At 40.4% G+C, this 26,924-nt stretch overlaps 1 protein-coding gene across 1 annotated transcript; it reads right to left on the bottom strand.

The window, feature by feature from the left end:
• LOC121926262 (acetylserotonin O-methyltransferase-like) lies at nt 1–26,924 on the bottom strand. The gene is made up of 9 exons (XM_042459093.1): nt 26,861–26,924; nt 23,937–24,051; nt 21,648–21,822; nt 20,668–20,797; nt 18,491–18,559; nt 8,847–8,965; nt 6,297–6,437; nt 5,098–5,220; nt 1–288 (listed from the first exon to the last, which is right to left on the bottom strand). Exons 2-9 carry the CDS (start codon nt 24,006–24,008, stop codon nt 80–82), a joined length of 1,038 nt encoding a protein of 345 aa, XP_042315027.1. The 5' UTR covers nt 24,009–24,051; nt 26,861–26,924; the 3' UTR covers nt 1–79.

Here is a 26,924-nt window from a genome sequence, read left to right as displayed (position 1 = left end):
AATAGAAGGTAAAGACGTTGAAAGGCTTTATTGTTCTAGATTCCTCTAAGCATTGAACATGAATGCAGCAGGGACAAGTTTATTTTCTTCCCAAAATGGCACTGTAGATACTTCCTTTCTTGAACTGAATCTCCTTGAAGCCAGCTGCACTGAGCAGTGCATTGTACTCAGATGGGGTCCGTTCTTTTCCTTCAGTATGAATCAGCATCATCATGGACTGAAGGTGGGCTTCTAAGGGTCCACTTCTGTCCTCGTTGAGAAGTATTTCCACTATTAACACTCCACCACCTGTTCCAAAATACATTTCACTGGTTTATGAAAGAGAGCATATTGTTACTTATTTCAAGAGCATTTTGAGGAGTAAAGGTTAATTTTTCTAAGCAACCATGGATCAGGAGTTCAAGTTAAAAGAAAATACAGTTTAACCTGAATGGCACTGACATATAGAAAGGTATATGATGTAAACAACACAGTGCTGAATAATAATTAACAGGCCATTTCTTCTGTTTAGGGAAGCAGTCTAATATATGAACCAGGAACTTGCACAATATATTGGTATCAACATCCAAAATCACAGAATTTTAATCACAAAAGGTGCTGCAAATTTCCAGACTGCATACAGGGCCCAAGATGTAGGTAACGGTGAGGGATGCACAAAACAAGTACAAGGAAAGAAAAATAGCCTAAATTGTGGACTGTATTTGACGATGTTTATGTAAAGATTCTCTCCATATCTTTACCCAGAAGTCAAGTATTTATCAGATTTGCTGGAACCTGTGAGGAGAAATATTCAAACTAATGAGCTGTGGGCTCATGTTTTTCTCTAAAAGGAAGAGGGAAAGAGCATGCTTGTATGGGAAACTCTAGGGAGAATACCGCACTGCGTTCTGAGAACGTTCTGGGAACCCGATGGGAACAGAACACATTTAAGTACAGTCAGCCCTTCTTATACACGGATTTGTTATACATGGATTCAAGCATACACGGTTTGAAAATGTTCCAAAAAAGTATAAATTTCAATGATCAAACCTTGATTTTCCATTTTTTATAAAGGACACCGTTTTGCTCTGCCATTATATTTAATGGGACTTGAGCATACATGGATTTTGTTATACACGGGGGATCTTGGAACCAAACACCAGTGTATAGCAAGGTTCCACTGTATACCACACGTATGTGTTCCCATTGGGTTCTCAGAACATTTCCAATGTGTTCCACATGTGTTCCAGGGAGGGGACGGATTAAATGTGTTCCCAGCGAGCTGTAACGTTCTCAGAACGTTCCACAAGAGGTCTGTGCAGTATTCTTCCGTTCTCAAATCCGTTCTCTCATTCCTCCATCTCCTGATTGGCTGAAAGAATGACAAGCAGGGAGGCAGGCAGGTGAGCGACTGCAGTGAGGGAAGGTGTGTGTGTGTGTGTGTTTTAAGGGGGAAAGAAGGAGGGTGGGAAGGAAGGAAAAAGGAAGGGGAGGTGGGACAAGGGAGAGAAGAGGAAAGGAGGGAAAGAGAGAGCAAGAGAGAGGGAAGGAGAAAATGGAAAGAGGGAGAGAGAAGGAAGGATAAGCAATGAGAAAGAGAGTGAAGGAGGAGGGCAAAACAGAGGGAAAAGAGAGAAGGAAGGGAAGGAGGGGACCAGGGCAGAGAGCAAAAGGGAGAGGGTCTGGCTGCTTCTGCGGGGGCCTCTGGTGTCGTGTCCAGCACGGCTCCTGTGCTGTCAGCCTGCAGGAGACAGGGATGCCAGAGATGCTCAGGACCCTCTCCTCCTTCCCTCCAGGAGGGAAACCACAAAAGTTCCTCTGTTTGGAGCACCACACAAAAGCAAGCAAACAACTCCCAGAATTCCATAGCAAAGAGCCAGACAAAGAGTTAAAGTGGGGAAGGAAGCTCACATGTGTTCTCATCACGTTCCCATCACGTTCCACTTTCCTCAATGCGGTAATATCCGTTCCCAGAACGTTCCATCTCGGAACGTTCTGAGAATGATATGCAATAATCTTCTCACGGACTTGCATTTTTAAGAAACTGGTATGAGGTATGCAAGAAGTACAAGAGGCAAATTCATTTGATTCTCCCCTGGCATGTTCTCTGGATTGCTGAAGACTGTCAACCAGGAAGAGAAATAATGGAACATTTGCACTATCTGGAATAATAATAATAATAATAATAATAACAACAACAACAACAACATCACCCAAGAATTGTCCCTCCTCCTTTTGGGGGGGTCCTTTTTTATATTAGTGCTATCCCGCTGGAAATTGTGAGTACAGTCAGCCTTTCATATTCACACATTCTGTACCCATGGATTCAACCATCCACGACTAAATAAACCACTTTAAAATATATAAATTGTAAAAAGGAAACCTTGATTTTGCCATCTTATATAAGAGACACCATTTTACAATGTTATTGCATTTAACGGGATATCCCCTGGAGGTCCTGGAACCAAAGCCCAGCCAAGGGGTTATATATACCAAGGGCCCACTGTATAATCAGGGGTTTTAGTGGATATAAAAAGTGAATGCATGAAGAGGACAGTGATGCCATGAGAACAAGCCCCATGCCCAACAGTCCCATCTCTGTGGGAAGGAAGTTCAGACTTTTGAACACCCAGCATGATCTCATGTTCCACCTACAACCTTTGGAGCAGGCAAGCCTAATGTGAATGACTCTGCTCCCCTCTTCACATGTTCATTTTGAACACTAATTGCTGCTCCAAAGCTAGGGAATCACCTGCCAGAGGAGAGCCGCCACATTTCCACCCTTACAGCCTTTAATAAGGCCCATAAGGGATCTCTTCTGGCATGCCTTCCTAACTTAGGCGCGTTACAGACCGCCCCTTTGGGGCAGCCTGTAGGTGCGCCTTTCCCCGCCAGATCGGGGCCTCAGTGGCTAGAACGGCAGCCGCTGAGGCCCCGATCCGCTGCTTTCCAGGCTGCAGGGAAGTGGCAAAAGGCCCTTTCCCCGCAGCCTGGAAAGGGGTGTCCTTGGGGCTTCAAGCCCCAAGGACACCCCGCGGCGGCGGGGAGGAGGAGAAAGGGGCCGCTTGGCCCCTTTCTCCCTTGCGTCACTGGGCGCAGCTGTGTGAAGGCTGCGCCCAGCAACACAAACCAGGAAAGAGCTCCGAAACAGAGCTCCTTCATGCTTCGTGCAAAGGGCGCACTAAGCGCCCTCGCGCGGAGCGATGGCGTCACATCCGCACCGCCTCGTTTGGAGGCGGCACGTTCATGATGCCATCATGGCGGTGGCCGTGTGGAGTGGCCGGCGCCATTTTGTACGCGCAGAGCGCGTACTAGGGTTGGGGGGTGCGGAAGCACCGCCCCTTCCTAACTCTAGTACGTGCTCTGCGCATACTTTCATGCCGGTGTGTAACCCGCCTAAGTTTCCCCTCACTGAATATGAATATGATTACATGTATGTGACTGTTAATTGTGCTTCTTTCTCTCCGCCAAATTTCCCCTCAATTTTAGCCATTTGTAATGTAACGTATTATATTGTTTATTAATATAGTTTGTTTTAGCACAGGGATGGGGGATTGGGAAAGGGATTATTTTGAATCTGTTTGTATTTATTGTTGTAACCTGCCCAGATTCCCTGTGACTGGGCGGGATATTATTATTATTATTATTATTATTATATAATTGAAATCTCAAGGAGAGTGGCAGTCTGCACTAGGCAGGCAGGCTGGGGGAATCTGGACATGTTGTCAGTGGTGTGGGATGACGGGAATTACCTAGATCTGGAAAACCACATAGCTCATCCCTGCTTTACAGGAAGCTGTTTGGGCCTAAATCTAAACTAGGAACATTGTAGTCCAAAAATGTAAAAGCTCTGAATTCCAGGAATACACAGAAGATTCTAAAGAGGATATTTCTGTAGAATTAATAATCTCACATGCCATACTGACTCTTCTGTTTGAAAAGACAAGCCACGCAGGAAGAAAATGAAAAGAATGGCCGAATATATCACCAGATAGTGACTTTTACTCCTATAATTATTGCTTCAGTTTTTGAGATACAGACACATACTGGAAATTCCAGTAAGTTTTAGGCTTTACCCCCTCCTTTCCTGAGTATTTTTGTTCCTACCACAAATTACTTTTTAAAAAAAAATGTTTTCTGATTTGCCAGTCTTCCTTTAATTCCCGTCTTCTGCATGTTTTAAGTTACATGAGCAGTGCTCTATGTTTGCTCACATGCACATACCAGCACACATCCACATGGATGGAGAAGGGAGGAAAAAGAGTAGCCATAGTTTTGCAGAGTGGTCTCTGTGTGTGAGGAAGAGAGAGCCATTAGGAAAAGGGGAAAGGGTAGGAGAAAGAGATCATCAGGGGTCCGTCTTCATTTTAAAAAGCTAGAAGGCTCCTGTGTTAGAGAATATCACACAGGCCCCTGGAATGGGGCTTGTGTGTTACAAAAGGGTCCAGGATGGGGCCGGAACGAGTGGGGGATGCATTTTACCGCACACAGTAAGTCCCCGTTCTATTCTGTTTCCTTCCATTCCTTCCCCCATCCATCCCACAGGAGGTGATTTTTGAGAACTGTTCAGCAAGTGTTCTCAAAAATTGCCTCCTGTGGGATGGATGGGGAACGGAACGGGGACTTTTGTGTGCGGTAAAATGCATCCCCTACTCATTCCACACTCGTTCCCAGACCCTTTCGTTCCATCCCCAATCCAGCCCGGTGCGATAAACTTTGTTGTCTGTTGAGTGCAAGGACGGGGGCAAGTGCTCTTCTTTAGTACAATATTTAATGAGAGAAGACCATGAATTTTATTTTATTTTTTGTTTAAGACTGTAACTATGAGGAAACAAAAAGAAGCAGTCTAAACAGATATTAAATAGAGCTGATGAAGTGGGCATTAGTTATCAGTGTGAATGACCCCTTAGAAAGACAAGTGAAAGACACAGGGGAGATTCTAATTTTTCAAAATAAAATAAGAAGGTGAGAGGGTGAACAACTTAAAACTAGCTATGTTGTTTTTAACCCATTCTGGATTCAGTCCCTGCAATGTGCCTAACGTGCTCCATTCAACTGTCCTTCACATACAGCAAAAAGCTGCCTTGGCCATACCACCTAAAACAGGAGTACACGTACCAGGTTTGCAGAACTTGTATAGGCTGGTTAGCAGACAGACACATTTCTCATCATTCCAGTCATGCAAGATTCTTGACAAAACATACAGGTCAGCTTCAGGAACTGGGTCTTTAAAAAAATCCCCTGCAGTGAAATAGGATTCGTGAAGCATATAGAGTAACAAATACTTAACTGGCTCAAAAATTACAAGTAACATAAACTGCTGAGAATACTGTGATGGGTCTATCTAAACCAGTAGGACACCATCCATGTGGTCACTGCACATATTGCATTCACACAAGTAAAATGTCAGAATTTGTAAATTGCAATGACCAACAATGATATAAACTAACTCACTTTCACACATGCAGTACTAGTTTTGTGATCTATGCTATTCAATGTACATGCAAGAAACTTTTTGTGGGGAGGACCACAAGACAGCTAAAACATAGAATAGGGGAACACCTCTCTAATCTAAAAAATGGAAGAGTGGGAGCTCCCTTAGTTGGTCATTTTGTAGAAATGCAACATTCTACAGCTGATTTCTGGCTTTGGGTAATAGAAAAAAAGAATTTATAATAATAAATAATATGTTTTAAGAAATATGAGATAGAATGGATTCTAAGACTGAAATCCTTGGTGCCTGCAGGTTTAAATGGAGATTTGGACCAGCAGTCTTTAATTTGAATGAAATAGAGAATGTATATATTAGAGCATATGTATGTATGATTGTAATATGACAACATGAATAGAGTGAGCAAACATCTAGGGAGATTGCATCATATGTCCCTATGTCCTATCCCAAGACATATCATTGGTTATGTCTTCCAAGGTCATCTGGAATATGTATACAATCATCCCTCCATTTTGCAGACTTGAAGTCGCGATCTCGATTATTCACAGAGTGCTGCAGTGTCTTATGGTCCTGTATTTTGGACAGTGTCCACAACTCCATTGATTTCTTTTGAACGGTATATATATAACTTTGTTTAGAACTATATGGATATTTTTATATCACAGTCTGAAGAGTGTTGTCCTAACCTTTTTAATATTTTATCTGAAGTGTATTTATATTTGTTTTCAGTTCCTGAGGAAGGCCTAGTGTGACCAAAATGTATAGGAATTTTAAACACTGAAAAAACTGTTGATCACATGGAGCTAATATTCTTTCTGACAAGGTATACTGTGAAGATGAACAAAGATGAACAAAGACTATTTACCTTTATGGAATGTAATCCGGTGTTCTTCTGATGACACATAATGCTTCTTTGCTGTTTCTATTACTTTAGGTAGGTCAAAAATGGTCACAGTAGAATTGGGATATAATGACACACATTCCTTAGCCAAGGCACAACCACCTCCTAAAAGGAAAAATATAGGGGGGGAAATGAAAAAATTGTGTATCCCAAAGTTTCTTTCAAACATTCCTACTACTTACTGATAGTTTACATTAGTTCAGAGGAAGTTTGCCATTGCCTTCCTCTAAGGCTGAGAGAGTGTGACTTGCCTAAGGCCATCCAGTGTTTTTCTATGGTCAATTAGAGATTCACACCGTGGTCTCCTAGAGTCCAAGTTCAACTTTTTAGTTTACATAGATTATTGATAGATTATTGAATTACAGAACTAGTTTGAGAGTTGGACTAGGACTCCAGGACACCAGTGTGTGAATTCCTAATTGACCATAGAAACACACTGGATGGCTTTAGGCAAGTCACACACTCTCAGCCTCAGAGGAAGACAATGGGAAACCCCCTTTGAACTGATTTTGTTAAGAAATCCATTGATCAGTTAGCCATAGGATCACCTTAAATTGGAAATGATTTGCACAGAACAACAACAAGGGTTAATTAATAAACCAAGGAGGGCAACTTGTCACCCATGGACCAAATCTGGCCTGCAAAGGCTAGATCCATCCTGCTAGAGGCTCTGGGTGCTACAGTACACCCTCATCCAGGCCTCAAGCCAGCAAAGAGGAAAATCATCAATAATCTTTCATCAATCTGTAATTGGAGAAAATCACAATCCCCATATACACCACTCTCTCTTTCAGTCAGGCAGGAGAGACTTGTGAAACGGGTAGCTGTCAGGCAATATCTGCAAATGCTGACAAAGTCCAGCTAACAATTAACAGATGAGTTGAGAACATTTTGCTCTACTTCCTCCCCTGTATATAAGAAGAGAAAGAGGAGTAAAACTTTCTCAAACTGCCTTGCAAGGAACAGGAGGCTAAAAGCCAAGATTCTGACCCAAAACACCAAATGGAAAAAGGTCCACTTAAAACTTTGGCCATTGTAGTGAGTGTGACACCTGAAGAATGGTACACAGTTCAATGAGTTCTGCAAGTCATGACCTATACATCTATGGAGACCTGTATAATTTACATCATGCAGACCCTCAGATGTTGTTCGAATGTAACTCACAGCACTCCTCACCACTGATTATGCTGGCTAAGACTGATGGGACTTGCAGTTGAACAACATCATGATTCCTACCTCTGTGCTAGTTAGAACTATTGGCAAAATATTGTTTCTCTATCTTCTTGTTCAAAATAGCTAGATTATTTTATGCCTGTGGCCACAGTTACTGCAAATCACTCTTTTTCCAGATTGCTTTTCACGTACCATGGCAAATGAGAAAGAGCAATACAACAGTAAAAAGAAATGTGCAACAGCACTTTCCAATGAGGCTTTTATTGGTGTGCATAAACATTGAAAAGTCTATGTTCCTCCCTGAGGGAAGGAAACATAGAAAGAACTAGAGAAGATCTTAAAATGCAAGGTTACACAACTGAGCACAGAAGTTAGAATTGTACACATTGTATTCCCTATTGCCATGTATGGCTCTGAGAGCTGGACAGTTATGAAGAATAGGAGGAAAATCAACTCATTCTAAATGTGGTGCTGGAGAAACTTGTTAAGGATTCCATGGACAGCCAAAAAGACAAACAAATGGGTCCTGGAGCAGATCAAGCCAGAAATTTCCCTAGTAGCCAAGATGAAAAACTCAGGTTGTCATACTTTGGACACATCATGAGAAGGCATGAATCATTGGAAAAAACAGTAATGCTAGGAAAGGTAGAGGGAAGTAGAAAAAGAGGAAGGCCGCATGCAAGATGGATGGATTCTATTAAAGAGGTCATATGAGTTTGTACGAGTTGAGCAGAGCAGTGGAGGACAGAGGGTCTTGGAAATGTCTCATCAGCAGGGTTGCCATGGGTTGAGATCAACTCGAGGGCAATTAACAACAACAAAGTGGAGTACATGTTTGTATGTCTATTATGATATTTAACAAAATAGCCCAAAAGAATAACAGACAGCTTGCTTAAGTACTGAGATTCCAGTACTTAATGCTTATGTGGAGTGTTGATGCTGACTCTGCTTGTTTGGACTACTTCACTGGTCATGAGTTGGGAACCCAGGTGACCAGAAAGTGATGAAAGGGACCTCCAGGCAGGTTAGCTCCTCCCCCTTCTCTCTATCCTTCTTTCTCTCTTCATAGATCCCTTCACTTCTTTTTGAAATTCTGCTTCTAGCCAGATTTATCCATACTAACAAAGGCTTGCTATTCTTTTTTCCCCCCTAATGCCTCTTGGTAGCTTCCTTCCTTTCTTGCATACAATGAATTGTGCTTGTTTTTCATTTTGAATACACTAATTTTTCAGTTCTAATCTAAAAGAGATGGGAATATCTATCCTATTGGTCTATAAAATGCATATGATTGCAAGACACCAATAGGGGATACCAATAGGGGTAAAAATGTGGTACACTTACCTCCTACATCACAAATGAGTGGGAAACAAGAAAGATCAAATGCAGACATCATTTCGTTGCCATTCAGAACCCAAACAGAATTCATGGTGTCCAAAAACTTTTTCATATCCTGTTTTGATCTATCAATTCAAAATCAGATAAACAGACAATTACCTGGAAACACAGTATGGTTTGTAATGTAGAGCTTAATTCACAACCATGTTGCACTATACTTTCATAACTTGGCCTTGAAACTATACAGCCCACTTGCTTTGTGACTTTTGTGCTGCTTTGTGACTAGGGGAAGCAGTTTCAACAGTGCCAAAGAAATTAGCATGCTCAGTTAGCACAGAATTCTGTCTGCCTGTATGGGTGGGGAATCAGAGAAGGGACATGAAGTTTATTTCTCACAGCATCATTTTGCTACAGTTGTAAAATCATTTCTCTAACGGCCATCAAAATAAGAAGCTGGAAAACAAATTTTAAAAATGAGATGGTGCTGGAAGCTCTGTAACCAGAAAGAGGGAAATGGTGCAATACCCTTTGCTTGGCCCCTATTATCTGGAGGAGTGTCTTTTTATTTTGTTTCATGACAGAGACGTGACAGCTTCCACTTAAAAGAATAACAGACTGTTTTAAGGATAGGGGAAAGTTAAGAATGTGACCTTCTGAAAAAATTCAGTGAATAAAACAAGGTAAGTGCACGGGAAAAACTATCTGAAAAGGCCGGCAAAGTCTGCTCGCTCAAGACAGTCTCCCTGACTGAGGACTGAAATGTCAGGATTATAATCATTGTAGTTACTTACAGTAGGTAATCCTGTCGGGGGGAAAACAACCTTTATAGAAACAGGTCTCTTGAAGGCTTAAAAGAGAGCAGATTACCATATATACTCGACAATAAGTCGACCTCATGTTTAAGTCAACAGGTTTTGGGGCCAAAATTATGGATTTTTATATGATCCGTGGATAAGTCGAGGGTAAAACTTAGGGGCATGTAACGAAGGATCTAAATGATGAAGCAAAGGAAAACAATGCCAAAGAACTTACAAAATTCCAGCAGACATAACTGTGCTCACTTTAAAAGCTGGATGGATGAGAGAATAGAGGGAAGTCAGTGCTTCCAGGACAAATTACACTCATGCCTTTCACCAGGAGATGGTTCCCTTTTTTAAAATGAGAGTTGAAGTACAGTACCTACATTGACCCATGGATAAGTTGACTCAGGTTTTTTTGGGTCAATTTTTTGACCTTAATTTCTAGACTTATACATGAGTATATACAGCCCTTGCACTTTGCTCTGCTGAGGTTTTCATATATCCAGTTTAGCTGGATTTCTACTCCGCCAGCAGTTAAAAAGCATGTTTGTTGTACTGCAGTAAGTAGTAAGAATTTGTTTACTCCCCAGGTACCATGACAAATAAAGTGGCATAGTGATTCAGTGCTTATTGCTAAAGAATGAAACAATCTGATTATTCAAAAGAAATATGAAATTTATCCACCTTAAGTTACATTTTACTCTTTTAAGGCAGTCACTATACTCAAAATCATAGTGGTATTGTTTCTTTTCTTTAGTACATGGTGGCAAAGGAACACTCTTAAGGAAATAGGAACACTACTGTGTACACTATATTTTTTCGTTGGCTGGTCACATAGACCAGTGGCTGAGGGAATCACTCTGGTCCCCAGGCATTAGAGTGTTGTCCCATTCTGTAGGACCCACAATTATTTGAGGGAGGGATTTTCTCCCAAATGCCCCATCCACTCCAGAGGACATGTGAGTAATTTTGCCCTATTTGGGGCCTTTCCGGCTGTCTTCCCAGCTGTGGGGAAGCATAAAATAGCATGGATGGACAAAATAATGACAAAATTTCCCCGCACTCTCTAGGATGCATACGGGGTGGGGGTGGGGGGATTTTGTGTTCTTGTGACACTTCTAAACATGGCCGTCTATATTATTTCCTTCCTCCCACCCTTTTTTTCCCATATAACTTAAACCGTGACTTACTTATTCAAAACATTTCATATATTATAATATGACCATGACATCTTATTCCAAAGGTTTCAGGGTCTCCCCTTTGCCTTATTAATCTGTTTATTTGTTTCTTAATTCCCCTGTTTTCTATTAATTTACCACTATCTTTTGGTCTTTGTTACTGTATTCCCTTATACCTTCAAACTTTCAACTAAGTAACTCAAAACCATATTTCGCTTATATATTATGTTAAATAATACCCTCAATATTTGATTCCCAGTTTACGGCCTTACCCCAAACTTTCCCCATATATTCCAAGATTTTTTCCCAAGAGGCTCTCCATTTTACATTATTCTTGTTTTGCATTTTATAAGAAAGTAGATCCAATTCCATCATCTCATAAACCTTTTCTCGCCATTCATCTATCTCAACATTTTTCTCGGACTTCCAATGTCTTGCAAAAGTTAATCTAGCAGCGGCTAACATGTAAAACAAAATTTTGCCATGATTGGTTTCGTCTTTCTCATCAAACATACAAAGTAACATAATTTCAGCTCTCATTCTTAAATTAACACCCAATATGTTATATATTTCAGTTTGTATATTTTTCCAGAACTTTTTTGCCTTATTACATGACCACCATAGATGGTAATAAGTACCAACTTCTCTTTGACAATTCCAACATACGTTCTTACCCGTCTTATACATTTTAGCTATCTTCTCTGGGGTCAAGTGCCACCTATATAAGATTTTATAATAGTTCTCTTTGACATATTGTGATGATGAGTAGCTCATTCTTTTAGACCATGATTTCTCCCACTGAGACAATTCAATATTCCTTCCACAGTTCTGTGCCCACTTGACCATTGAGTCCTTAACAATTTCATCTTCCGTGTACCACTCTAGTAATTTTTTATAAACCTTTGACATTGTTTTTGACTCTGATTTCCAAATGATTTCTTCCATTTCATTATTAACACAAGTAAATCCTGCCTGTTTTTTATCTTCTTTGTATCTACAACTAAGCTGCCTAAGATTAAAGCTGAAATTCTGAATAAATTCTCACCCATGTTTTTAACACCTTATTTATAATCTATTTGATTTCTTTTATAACTTTTACTATCTCCTTGACATTCTTGTTTTCTTTTGAAAAAACAATATGCAAGTCACTTAATTTTGCAGAAAACGCCAACTGGGATTCTATGTCCAAAGAGCAATATAATAGTACTATGAATGTATTTGAAACTAAACATGACACAGCAAAAGTTATTGATTGTCACACAGGTGTTGAGTAAGTGTAATTGAAGGCCTGGAAAGCAAGGACATATGAGGCAATGACACAGTGGAAAGCGTGCAAATTGACATCACCTGAAGTCATTGGTGGACGTAATGTAATGATGCAATGTGCGGTCTAGATTGAGCCAAGGTATGGTATTGTCATCATAATGTATGTACACGCCCAGGAGGGTGGCAACTGTTATAATGATAGAGAGACAAATGTCTCTATAAGCAATAATGTATGAAATACTTTTTGTGGGTATTGAGGAGTATAGTAGTGTGTGGTTTGTGAGTAGTGAATTGTTTTGTGCTAGTGTTATATTAGATATAAAAGTAGATCTTTTAAGAAGGACTACTGTGTTGTGACTGGTGGTCTTGAGAGCTGAACACGAGAACAGCAGACTCCAGAGAGATTGGACGAATCTTCAGCCAATTCTCAGGCTACTGGTCCAACTGGTTGTTCTTCCGCTGACCAGGGGGGTTGGGTGGTGAGAGTCTGAAAGCCAGGGAAGAGCTGCCAACTCCCATCATCCTAACAAGGGTTCTGGGCCCAGAGCCAGTTACTGGAATACCCAGCATCACCGAAGGCTGAACTTTTCCTGGGAAGAGAAAGAAAGTTTTGTGGACAACGATCAGAGCAAGCTGTGTCCGCTTGCACTGGTAAGTCGTGAGTGAAGTGTTTTGTGTTTGGAAAGCCCGGACGAGCAGGTGCAACTCAGGAAGGACTTTGCCAAATTGGTCACTGCACAGCTAAGATGGAAGTGTTGAAGTTTAGCAAGTTAAACTCCCCCACTTACTCCACCTGGAAAGTTTATGCACGTCACTACTGATTAAAGAGGTTTATGGGCCACTGTCCAGCGGGGCTAGAGCCGATGCACTGCAGCACCAAAGAAAGAGATAGCAAGGCACAAAGCCTGCTTGTATTTCTGCGAGGGGACATGATAAACGATGTGAGAGATAAGGGCTCGCAAAGGAGTTTGGTGAGACTCTTGAAAGGCTACATACTCCAACTACAGCTTTTTGCCAAAATGCTTTGTTCAAAAAGATCTATAGACAAAAGATTGACTAAGGGACAGTGTGTGATTGACATTTAAAGAAAATGCAAACTCTGTTTGTGGAAGCGCGAATTTAAGAGGTGTCCAAATAAGCAAAGAACAGCCTGTTACATCCTATGAGTCTTTAGACAGTTTCATGGGACTCATCACTAACAGTCTTGCACTTGCCTGAGGCTGACTAAGCAGAGACTATCGTTAGCGAATTTTGGAAGAAATCAGAGAAGAGTGTCTGAAAAAGAAGACTCCAGAATCAGCACCAAGGACTGCACCCAGGCTCCTGAGTTAGAGAACGAGACACCAAGCAGCAGTCCCTGTGAGAGAAAAACGACTGTTTTTACCACTGTGGAAAGGCAGAGGACCTTGGCAAGGAACTGTCAACCAATTGGCTGCTGACCAGTACAGACAGCGAGAGGAGAACAGCCCGCGAGCGGACTTTCAGCAACACAGACAGAACAAGCCGACATTTTCTACGAGCAGGTACAACATGAGGAACGTGCCCAAATGTAAAGCGGAACCTTAGGAAAGATTCTAATGGTTAATAGATTCTGGTGCCACTAGTAATATGTGTAATGACATTTGAGTAATTGAAATGGAATCTGCCTATTAATGCCGTAATTCTAGCTATGTCATGGAGTCCGTCAAAGAATGGGATTCTGTTTACATTCCGGGGTTAAAACAAGCGTTTATAATGTGCTACATGTGAGAGAGTTGGAAACAATATTATTCAGTCAGTAGATTAACCGACCAGGACTACACTTAATTTTTGAAAAGCTTTTTTGCAAGATAAAGTTAAATGGTGCGTTTGCGGATAGGGCTAAAGAAAAATTCCTGTACTGTTTATTCCTAGAGGAAAGTGTTGATATTACAATTAGAGAATGTAACAATGTTGATAATGTTCCTTACACAAGGGTTGTATACATGAGTTACCTAGAAAATTTGGTCATGCAAGCTTTAATGCTTAAAGAACCTCATCAGTATGTTGCCCGTGATTTGAGAGTGGCGACTGTAAAAATCATTTGGTTGCTCACTATTTGTGTCAAGTCAAATTAAGTCCTTCATGTAGCAAAAAAGACACAAAAAGATTGCACAAAGACCTTTTGATATGTAACATGCGTGACATTGCCCAAGCAAACTGTTTCTATTATAGGAGGATTGCAAGTATTATGTGGTAATTGTAGACAGATCACTAGATTTACGTTGTCCGAATACAGTGGTGCCTCGGGTCTGAAATTAATTCGTTCCGCGGCTAATTTCGTAACCGAAAAACCTTCGTAAGCCGAATTGGCCATAGGCGCTAATGGGGGGGGAAAAAACGCCGCGGCTCTGCCGCGGCTCCATTTAAAACAGCGCGGGTTTTTTGTAACCCCGAACAAACTTTCGTACCCGAAACAATAATCCTATGGGATTTTTCGTATCCCGAAAAATTCGTAACCTGGTATTTTCGATCCCGAGTGTACCACTGTTACCTGAAAAATAAGTCAGACGCTGGGCAAAGCTTAATCTTGGATACGAATGGTTGTGAAAGAAAATTTGATTCTCGAGTAGACACACATTGTAACTGACAGGGCGGGGATTTTATCTATGAATTGTTTTTATTGGTTCAAACAGGGTGGGCATTAACACACACACACAACAAATCCTGCATGTCCTAGTGAGGATGGGGCGTGCAGAGGAGAAAGTTCAAGAATCAAAAGTTAACTGCTGGTTGATGGCTGCGCGCGAATGTAAGTGATAATTTGGGGTGAAGCTGTTTGACAGCTGGACACATAAACCAATAGACTCTTCATTCAGTAATAGATGATATCCTTGTAGAGTCTATATGGTGAGATTCCTAATTTTAAATACCTAGAATCTTTGGTCAATACTGCTATGTGTACCACCCTGCATGCTTTAGAGAAACCAAAGGTGAACCCAAGAGTAGAAGAATGGAATGATGTTTTTGGGGTATTCAGGAAACAGTTTTACAATTCTATTTGGGAGGGGAAAAAGTGAGACTTCGAGATCTGCCAATTTTGAAAGAATATGTGTTGGGAAAATCCATGCAAATAAGGAAGTGTTTTGTGAAGTTAGCAACCAGTGCGCAGAGGATCAGACCCAAAGCCAAGCTCATCCGGAAAGGAGGGTTATAGTAAAACCAGAAGAACCATCCACGAAGTAGCAAGTGATAGCTCTCAGTAGGATGAATGTCCAGACCAAAAAACCAACGCATGCACAGAGACAGGAGATTCAGTAAGAAAGCCACAACGTCCAGTTGTAGACCGCGATGGAGGAGAGAGAGGCAGGAGAACCAAACAGAGTTAGTACTCGGACGTGTCAAAGAACTAGAAAATTCTGGACAGATTTGTGGTGACCAATGCAAAAGCTTGTTGGTTTTTGAGAACCAGAAAGTTTTGGAGATAGAAAATTTTTCTAGAGCGGGAACAGGAGAAAGAAATGGTGTGAAGCAATGGGAGTGGAATTGATTGCTTAGAAAGGAAAGTGTTTTTGAAATAGTAGAAAGACCCAAGGATAGAAAAGTCATTGGTTGCAAGTGGGTTATAAAAAGGAGACATGCCTGATTGGTAGTGTGAAATATAAGCAAGGTTGGTAGCAAAAGGCGTTTCACAGGAACGGTTGAATTATGGACAGAACATTTTTCTCCAACCGCAAAAAGCAGAGAGAGTTAAGAATGGTATTAGCCGTTGCAGAAAGAGGATCTGTAGTAGTAGGCATTTTGAATTTGAGACGGCTTATATTTAAATGCCCATTTAGAAGAAGAGATTTATGGGGCACGCCTAAGGTTTGAATAGGTGTAGTCGAAAAGTCACAGGTTGAAGAAGAAGACAGCATGTGTACGGTTCTCCAGCAAGTGCAAGAGTTTGAATTTATGCATCAATGATGAATTGGGAGAAGTTAGGTTACAGAGAAAAGCGGTTGCAGGCTTGTGTATACAACAAAGGAGATGTATTTTGTTGATCTATGTGGACGATTTTGTGCGGTGAGCCAAGTCAAAGAGCTTGAGTGGTGAAATGAATTGTCCGAGAAAATTGTGTTGAAAGATTTTAGGTTGTTGAAGTCTTACTTAGGGATGAATGTAGAATGGACTGAAGAAGGGCATTGTTTTGTGGTCCAAAGCAAGAAAATTGAAAGGTAATGTGAGAATGTGGTTTATCAGAGTGCAAGGTTTGTGAAAACTCCGATGATAAAGTTTGTGTCAGAGGAAGTTACAAGAGCTTTTTGAGTGATAAAAGATTTGTTTAGAAGGTTGTTGTGGATCTTTACAGTTTATTTCTAGCCATACCAGACCAGACATCTCATACGCGTTCATGTTTTGGCAAGAAGAGTGAACGCCGAGAATATGATGGAGGATTGGACAGCAGGTGACATGTGAACACATTTTAGGTATCTGAAAGGAAACCAGACAGAGGTTGATAATTAGACAAAAGCAATGTGATTTAGAATGTTATGTTAGATAGTTCATTTGCTTCGGAATCGGAGGAGACAAAAAGTCAGTGTCTGGAATGATTATAAGATACAGCGAAAGTCCTATGTGTGGGAGAAGTAAAAACAGCAAACGTAGATTGGCTCTAGTGAGGCTGAGTTCGCAGCTTTGAATGATAAACACAAATGGGTACCGTGGATTTGAACAATTATTGATGATTTTGATGCTGAAAGCTTTAATTCCTGTAGAAATTCATGAGATTCGCAGTTCCTGTTATAGCACTGGCCGGAAAACAGAACAGCAGAAGAGAAACGAAACAGAAAGTCTGAACAAAAGACGAAGTACGTAGTGTAAGTACCAGAACGTAAGGACTGTTCCCGAAAGGAAAAATGAGTTAAGTCATAGAGACACACACACAAACATAGCAGACATTTTTACACAAAGCTTGACAGTTGATGAAAAACCAGGAGTTGTCTCAGTTGATTGGAATGACTATAATTCCACATACCAATTCTATTTCGGAGGGGATTGTCAGGAAAAAGCCACATGGGGATATATAGTCCCAAGACAATATAATATCGTATATGAATGTATTTGAAACTAAATGACACAGCAAAAGTTATTGAATTGTCACACCGGTGTTGTAAGTAATGAATAGAAGGTCTGAAAGCCAAGGAATATGAGGCAATGACAAAGTGAAAAGGTGCAAATTGATTCACCTGGAGAGTCATTTGGTGGACCTATGTTGATGCAATGTGGGTCTAGATTGAGCCAGTATGGTATGTCAATCATATGTATGTACACGCCCAGGAGGTGGCAACTGTATAATTGATATAGGAGACCATGTCTATATAAGCAATAATGATAATGTATGACAATACTTTTTGTGGGTATTGAGGAGTATGATAGTGTGAGTTTTGTTGAGTAGTGAATTGTTTTGTGCATAGTGTATATATTAGAATAAAAGTAGATCTTTTTAAGAGGACTACTGTGTTGACTGGTGTCTTGAGAGCTGAACAAGAACCAGCAGACTCCAGAGAAGATTGGAAGACATCTTCAGCCAATTCTCAGAGCTACTGGTCAAACTGGTTGTTCTTCCGCTGACCAGGGGGGTGAGAGTGAAAGCCAGGAGAAGAGCTGCAACTCCCATCATCCCTAACAGATTTTGGGAGGGAAGAAAAGATTCTGCATAAAATTTGGGAACTGCACAAAATTAGGCAGACCCCAAAAATGGTTTTGAAGGCCATTCATCCCTGACCTAGACTGTACCCAAGAACTAATTTTTCCTTTTTGAGCTTAAGTACATGAGAAATATGTTACAAAGGACCCAGTTTCATTGACTTCAATAAGAAAGTTAGGCATACTGTTCTCAGAACCAATATCTCAGAATGCCTGCCTATGATTGTACTGTACTGTTCTCTTATGCTGGTCCTAAATCCATTGGTGTGTTGTTGTTGTTGTTTTATTTCTGTTATCATAAGACAAGATTAAAGCTGAAATTCTGAATAAATTCTCACCCATGTTTTTAACACCTTATTTATAATCTATTTGATTTCTTTTATAACTTTTACTATCTCCTTGACATTCTTGTTTTCTTTTGAAAAAACAATATGCAAGTCACTTAATTTTTGTCATTCAGTCCAAATTTTCCATTAACCTGACCTTTACATAGTCCATTATATAAGTTAACTTTCTTCATGGAGAAGTGAGGGGAAAAGTCACTGTCTTTTCTCTGCAATGGCCTTCCTAAAAATGTGGCAGCCCACCTAACAAAAAAGGCTGACTACACAGTTGACCAGTGAAGGGAGAACATTACTATGTAGTGGTCATATGAATCAGTCTGTATGTTTCTTTTAGGAAAGGTTTAATCTGAGAAGAAACAATCAGTGCTATCCCTTATTTGAAAGGTAAGAAACACAGCCCAAAATGCTCTTCTTACCTATAAAAACCAGCAAATATATCATTGGATGGACTGGCATATATTTTCTCCATTTGGTTTTTTCCTTCCCTGAAAGAGAACATTTGTTTTAATTAAGGCAACACAAATATAATTTAATCCACATCACACAATTCCAGCAGTTTGATGGTAATTGAATTGCCATGACTATGGAATCCTGGGATTTGAGTTTGGGGATGCATGTAAGATTCTAGTCCACTCCCCTGAACTACAGCTCTGTAGAAGACAGCTCTTATATATCTTGCCAAACTAAACAGCCTGGATGCCATGAGATGTGTCATGGCAGTTAAAATTATATTAAATGCTAGTTAGTTAAAGAGAGTGTATAAAGGGACAAAAAGAAACTACCATTTTGAAATAAATTGAGCAAAAAATAGTGAACTTCAAAATATGAAACATTTTATAGTGCACCTGAGCTTACATGTCTCTAAGAATCAGATGTGAGGCAATGGATGTGCTGCTTTTAGGAGTACTATGTTGTTTGTCTTCAATTACACTTTGCTGGAATATCTATATCTTTATCTTTGCTGGAATATCTAATTTTACCAGACACTGCTCCCCTAAACTCCCTTGAACTGCTCCTGAAATTTCTCCCCACCTAGGAAAGTGATCTCTACAAATACTATTGCAAATGACTAATCAAACCACAAAAAGAGCAAAATACCGAAGCTTGTAACTGTAGCATATTTGCAGCTTAAAGACATGATCTGTACAGAAGTATAGCAACTGTTCAAGCTCCTGAATTTATAATTAGAATGGCTAGTATTCGGTACTGCAGTTACAGATTCATAACCTAAAGTTATATGTCTATAACTGATCTCTTAACTTAGAAAAATCTCACTTCAATCCACCTTAAGAACCAGACACTAGATCAGTCAAGGGGGATCCATTAGGCTTCCAACCAGCGCACAAGGAAAAGGATGTTTCCTCCACCACACTTCCTGCCAACAAGCAAGGGTACAACAGTCAGAAGCAGGATCTGTCTCACAAGTCCTTGTCACAGCCTTGCTCACTGGTGGAAGGGTGGTGGAAATGTCATCTTCCTTGCACTCTGTTCAGAAGCTGAATGGATCTCCTTCACTCAGTTCAGCCGCTGGCTCTGAAGGTGAGCTAGGGGAGGGTCAGGCCAGGAGATGTTACTATCATATATACTCAACTATAAGTCAATCTCATGTAATGAGGGCAGATTTGGGGACAAAATTATGGATTTTGATATGACCTATGGATAAGTCAAGGGTAAAATGTAGGGATATATAACAGGATACAAAGGATGAAGCAAAGGGAAACTATGCTTACTTACTAAATTCCAGCAGGCATAATTGTTTGTGCTCTCACTAAATGCTGGATGGATGAGTAAATAGATGGATGGGGAGTCAGTGCTTACAGGACAAGTTACATTCTTGTCTTTCACCAGCGGATGGTTCCTTTTTAAACAAGAGTTAAAGTACAGAGAGGGGTAGTGATTTGAGCCATTGAGATAAGACTCTTGAGACCAAGGTTCGAACCCCAGCTCAGAAACCCTGGGTGACATTGGGCAAGTCACACACGCTCAGCCTCAGAAAATGGAATTGGCAAACCCCTTCTGAAGAAACTTGCCAAGTGATAGGGTTGCCTTAGGACACCATAAGTTGGAAATGACCTGAAGACACACAACACACACAAAAAGGACAGTATAGTGGACCCTTGTTATACGTTGGGGTTTGGTTCCAAGATCCCCCATGTATAACAAAATCTGTGTATGCTCAATTCCCATTAAATATAATGACATAGCAAAATGGTGTCCCTTATAAAAAATGGAAAATCAAGGTTTGATATTTGAAATTTATACTTTTTTGGAACATTTTCAAACTGTGTATGCTTGAATGCGTGTATAAAAAATCAGTGTATAAGAAGGGCCGACTGTACTTACATTGACCCATGAATAAGTCAACTTACTTTTGGAGGTCAATTTTTTGACTAAAATTTTTAGACTTATACATGAGTATATACAGTAAGTAACTAAGTAGCCAGTCTAAGATACTGGCAATACATTTAAATGTAGTTAGCAGCTGACATTTAATACTTTTTTTTCCTGAAAATAATGAATGCTCTTCCCGTGCAATATTTTATTGTAAATAAATGTTCCTTATTAATATACAGACCTCCCCATCCCTTCTCACCTCACAGCATCTGTCATGTAGAGTACATTTGAAAAGCTGACTTCAGAGGAGTACATCATGCTAGGATACTGAGACCTGGGACTTGATTTTGCTAGGCAGAGATTTGAAACGTCTGTGTTTCCATAAAGAGCTTGCAGAATAGGAAAAGAGTAATGTTTTAACACCTTTGTAGACAACTTCCTTTTCTTCCTAGCTGTAACTGTTTACCTCTGTTTAACAAATATTTAATATGAACAACAGCAGCATACACACACCAATTATTGTGTTGATATCCAAACAACAGTTGATTATCCAAACTAATGCCACTTCTGTGGCCTTGGAGGGAGAGAAGAAGAGGCAATATCTGATGGATTTAATCCCTTCCCACACTGCCATCTCCTTTTCCTTTTGTGGCATGTCTTAATTAGATTGTAAACCTGAGGGCAGGGAACTGATGTTGTTTTTACTTGTAAAGTGACATGTACCATGATGGCACTATATACATAGATGGTGATTATTGATGATGATGGTGGTGGTGGTGGTGTAATGTGCCAAGAAAAGTGACAAGCAGACCTGAAACAATCAGAGGATTATCAACTGTTTGGACTGTAAAGATTATGATGTATTCAAGTTTAATCTCTAGAGATAAAAATTAGAACAGGAAATGGGCACATGAATGCAATTTTGCAAAATCAAAGGAATAGCAGAAAACAAAAGAATGATGGCAGAGATGACAATCCAGCCCAACCATGGACAAATGTTTGCGCATGCGCACGTGCGCACACACACACACCTAAGAAGGAGCATGAATGTGAGATCAAGGTAAAGGCATGCAGATTGTACTGCCTCATTTAATTTTTTACAGTAAATTGTGTTAAAAATATATGCTGTTTTGGATGCGCTCTGCTGCGAGAAGTATTGCTAAAGTTTATATTAAGCTACCGCTGCTTAGCTGATATTTTAAAACCACCTAACTTGCTTCCTCTTTCTGACATGATTACCTTCACCATCCTTCTTCTCCACTCTCAGGAGTTTTAAACCCACACAGGTCTCCAGAAGCCTCTCCATTCCCACATGGCTGGTGCCCAGGCGTTCAGCGATAGCTGCTGAGGTCAGGACTTCTCCCGACTCTCTTAGCAGATCAAATACTCCCAATTCAGCAGCAGTAAACATAACCTGGAAACACCAAGAGAAAAGTACAAAAAGAAAAAGTCACAGTTTGTACTAGAGGCAGGATATTTAAGGAAGACACACTTTTGTTTTTACCTCATTCTATTATTTCAATTGACTCATCAAAAGAGTAAGAAGAAGGGCCCTCTCTCCAATCCTTCTGCTGTGATCCAGGCCTCAGAAGGAGAGAAGATCTGCTGGACTTTCCCCCTTCCCCACTACCATTCCCTTCTTCTTTTGTATCTTGTCTCTTTAGATTGTAAACCTGAGGGCAGGGAAATGTCTAATTAACAATTTGTAAGCCGCTCTGATAGCCTTGCCTGAAGAGCAGGGTATAAGTAAATAAATATTATTATATTATGTATTATCAAAGAGTTTTCAAGGTAGAAGGCATTCAGGAGGAGCTTCCATTGCCTTCTTCTGCACAGTACTAACTCTTTCAGAGCTGCCTAAAGTGCCCCTGAAGAAAATCGATAGGAAGAAACTTAACACATTTGAAATGTGGCACTTGAGAGGTTCTACTGATACCATGGACTATTAAAAAGACAAATGAATGGGTCTTAGAGCAAATCATGCCTGAATTCTGCCTATAATAGCAATAGCAATAGCAAGTACATTTCTATACCGCTTATCAGTGCACTTAAGCACTCCCTAAGCGGTTTACAAAATGTAAGCTAATTGCCCTCAACAATCTGGGAACTCATTTTAGCGACCTTGGAAGGATGCAAGCCCGAGTCAAGCTTGCGCCCTTTTGCTGGTATTGAACTCGTAACCTTATGGTTTTGAGTGAGTGGCTGCAGTGCAGGCATTTAACCACTGCACCACTAGGGCTCCTAGAAGTCAAGATGACTAAACTGAAGCTGTCCATATCATGACATGACAAAAAAGACGATAATGACAGGTAAACTGATTCTATCAAGGAAGCCATGACCCTCAGTTTGTATAAATTGAACAGAGCAGTTGTTGACCAAGGCTCTTGTAGGTGTCCCATTAATAGAGGCCCTGTCTGCATGGGCCAATTCAACCAACCTCCCCCCATCCCTTCATCAGGGAATCTGGATGACACATGGTCCAAACAACATCCAATACAGGGTATAACCCCTTACTAGGGAATAAAATAAGTCCCTTTTTGTTCCAGATCTTCCAGGAAGATCTAGATCTCCTTCATTCCAATGCCAGACATCTGTTTAAAATGTGTCCCCCTGGCTGGCATGTGTTGCTTGTTCTGAAGTTAGAATGAGTCACCCAGCCATGTGATCAATATTGGGCACCTTTTCCTGACATCAGAATGAGTGACATGCCAGGCAGCAGGTGCAACAGGTGGCAGAGCAGGACATGTGAGTCTAAAATGTCTTTAAATGTGAGAAAGTGACCAAGGCAAACTCTACAGCAGCATACAGCATGTACGTCAAGACAGGGTAGTAATGAGGAGCCAAAACTGGACATAGTCCTTCCCCCAAAAAAACTGAGAAACAGTCCCCTGTAAGTGTGTCAGACAGATACTTCTGCCCATCTAGAAGCACTACTGCCAAGGGCACATCCCTCATTTTCTTGAGTGTGTAGCCACTGGAGCTATATGTGTTGTTCAAAGCATACAAATGGAAGTCAAGAAGAAATACTGTAACAGAAAAAAGTATTTCTCAGAGATCTCCTGAGAATTACTCATAGCAGGTGATCAACAAAGATATTTGGAGATTGAGGTTGACTTTACAGCAGTTCACCCAAGGGATAAGCACATCTTTCCTACATGTCCTCAAGGAGCAACAAAAGTTTATCTATTTGGAATTCACAATACATTAAGCCTTTCTTAAAGAAATTACAATCAAATCTTCTCTGAAGATGCCAGCCACAGATGCTGGCGAAACGTCAGGAAGAAACTCTTCTAGAACATGGCCACATAGCCCAAAAAACCCACAAAAAATTACAATCAATTACGTAATACTGAATGTGATATATGCATCATTTTCATCAAAATAAAAACATTAAGACCAAATTTGAGCCAGACGCCAGCTGAAGTTTAATTCAAAGATTTTGCCCTGAAATGGTATTTCCACCACACCACACACATACATTAACAAATTAAATGTTTGAATATTTAATAAAATAAACATGGATCATACCTTTGAGATTATAAATCCAAATCCATGCTGTAATACAAGTTTGATATTTTCAAAACCTATTGTAGTCTCCATTGTTTTTCACTGCCCTTTCTGGAAACACTGCAGACTTCTTAAGCTGTAGAAACAAGGACACAAGACAGAGAAAAGGCAGAACCACTGAACACTTTCTTTGCCTCAGCCTTCTCCCAAAAGGAAAATACTGCTCAAGATGAAGCAGTTCATCCAGGAGGGGAAATGCAGCACAGAATAGATACAGAGTTAGTACAGGAAGACTTGGCTGATCTAAATGAATTCAAGTCTCCAAGGCCAGATTACCTTCTTCCAAAGGTATTAAAAGAACTGGCAGACGTAATCTCAAAATCGCTGAAAATAATCTTTGAGAACTGCTAGAGAACAGAGGTTCCAGCAGACTGGGAGGACAAATGTTGTCCTCACATTTAAAAGTGGGGGGGGGGGCCTAATAAAAGAGGAGCCGCCCAGGATGTCATCCTGACATCAATACCAGGAAAGATTCTAGAACAGATCATTAAACAGAAAATCTGTAAGCACTTTAAAAAGAATGCCATGATCTCTAAAAAATCAACATGGGTCTCTCAAAAACCAGTTATTTCAGACTAATCTTATCTTTTCTAAAGATAATTACAAGCTTGGTAGATGAAAGGAACACACAGGGATTGTGCAGTACCTTTGAGATGAGGGGTCTTTCCCACTATGAAAAAAAAAAAACGAATTGCCAATCGAATTATATGACCCTTGTTCCCATTTGAAATCAGTTCTGCTCCTGGTGTGATCGGTTGCAATCGCAATGAAGCGAGGCAAAGGCAAAAGAACCATTTTTTTCTCAAGAGAGAAGTTCGAAAGAGGTTCTTTTGAAAATAATTGATTCTCAAGAGAGTTCTTTACGCGGGAAAGACAGATCAGAATCGATTCATTCTTGAGGGGAGGGACTATGGCAGAGGGGTGTTTACCCCTGACAGACCCCCCATTTCACCACTGTCACCATTGCTGCCAGATCCACCATCCCCCTCATCATGCTGCCTTTCGTACTTTTTTTTAAAATTGATTGAATTTTTGATAGATTGATTTTGAAACTACTTGCAAAATAAATCTACCGCAAATTCGATCAATTTTATTTTTAAAAAAACAACATTGTTCTCCCCTTCATTCTCTTCCCCGGCCTTGCCTCCCTCTCGTTCCCCAGCCTCACCTCCGTTGTCTTCATTTTCCCTGGCTCTGTCCATTCCTTGTCACACTCTCTAAGCCTCAGGCCACACTCTCTCAGCCTCCAACCCACCTCCCCCCCCCAAAAAAAATTCCAAGCTGGGCTGCCACTGACGTCACATATGATTGATGGGGGAATTTGAAAGTGGTGCTACCAATGGGGACAACAATCGTGGCAAATAAAAACCGATTACATGGGGGTAAGAAAAAAACCCTCTTTATAGTAGGAACAAGGGACCTTTTAGGGATCAATTTCAAAAGCGGAGCAAGGGCGAATCAGACTCGCTTTAAATTGCAAATGAGAATGACTACCTGTGTGAAAGAAGTTGTAGCATGAGCTTTCTTAGACTTGGTCTAACCCAGATGCATGGAGTGACTTGATGCCCAGGAAAGACCTTTGCAGATTGTATGAACACTCATTGAAATGCAAAACTGGTGGGTATGGAATTTCCCTGGGTATTCATACAGTCTATAAAGGTCTTTCCTGGGCATCAGTTCACTCCATGCATCTGAAGAAGTAGACCAAATTTACAAAAAGTCATGCTGCAACTTATTTCACTCAGTCTCAAAGGTGCTGCAAAATCCCTTTGCATACTGATATTCCACACTAACATGGCTCTGTCTCCAAATTCATAGAATACAGTCTTATGCATAACATATTTAGTAACAACATATGCTCATTCCATATACATCAGTGAAAGATAGTTCCATTCTCTTTACAATATAAAATACATTCTTTTGTCTATGTAACGTTTCTTACAGTGATTAGGGTTTTTTTTAAAAGAAAAAATAATACCCTTCCTAAGGGATATTATTTTATAAATAAGTAGAGGATCTGTTCTATACCAGAACTAGATATAATTCCCGGCCTTCTAAAAAGTTCTTTTGGTGCCAAATTCTGACACATGTTATTGCTGTAGTGTAAGTTTTATTGGTGGGAAGTGATGCAGCAGATGGTACTAAGCAGAGAAGCATCCAGATCCTCTCAGAACCAATGTTAAAACTTGGCCTCCAAACTAATTTTATCCAGACTATCCTATGGCTGACAAATTTCCCAACCCTGGCTATATGGGGCACCTGAGTTGGGGTGTACTCCCTGTCCCCTGAGGTCGAGGTCAATGAAAGATGGACTCCCAGAGGTTATGAATTGCAGAAGAAAATCAAAGGGGATAAGCTTGATATATCTCTCCCCTCACAGCTATGAAAACTGTACAAGCAAATTAGCAAGAGGGGAAAATTCATTCCCCTAGCCTGTTCCCATCCTTCATGTCTGTTTCCAGTCTCAAACCTCCAAGCAAAAACCATTGAGGTAAATAATAAAAATGGATTCTTTCTCTGCACTGGACAAAGGTGAATATTTGTATCCATGATACTAACAAGGATTCCCTAACCCCATCTCCCTAGTGAACATTAACAGTGAACATTCCTAGGAAAGTGGAAGACGAAAACCACCCCACTATAGTAGTACCAAATAATAAGACTACTTCCCATGGAATTTCCTGGATTGGGAGGGATTGGGCTGAATGATATCTGAAGTCCCTCCCAAGTCTCAATATTTCATGAGCAACCTTCCATCAAAGTGGCACCTGTCTATAGTATGCAATGCACCAACATGCTGCTTCTTCTCCTAGACTCCTTTTCATTGCTTCCCATGCTATTTCTCATAGTTAACATTTTGTGAGATCACCACCATTATATTTTACCTGTCCTTGTTACTCCCAAGTCCCAACCGAGAAGTGAAAATCCCTCTTTTTTGCAAAACAAGAG

The sequence above is a fragment of the Sceloporus undulatus genome, chromosome 3, assembly GCF_019175285.1.
Source record: "Sceloporus undulatus isolate JIND9_A2432 ecotype Alabama chromosome 3, SceUnd_v1.1, whole genome shotgun sequence".
In the NCBI taxonomy this organism is placed as follows: domain Eukaryota; kingdom Metazoa; phylum Chordata; class Lepidosauria; order Squamata; family Phrynosomatidae; genus Sceloporus; species Sceloporus undulatus.
Note: the sequence above shows the minus strand (reverse complement) of the source record. Positions and strands in the feature narration are given on the sequence as shown.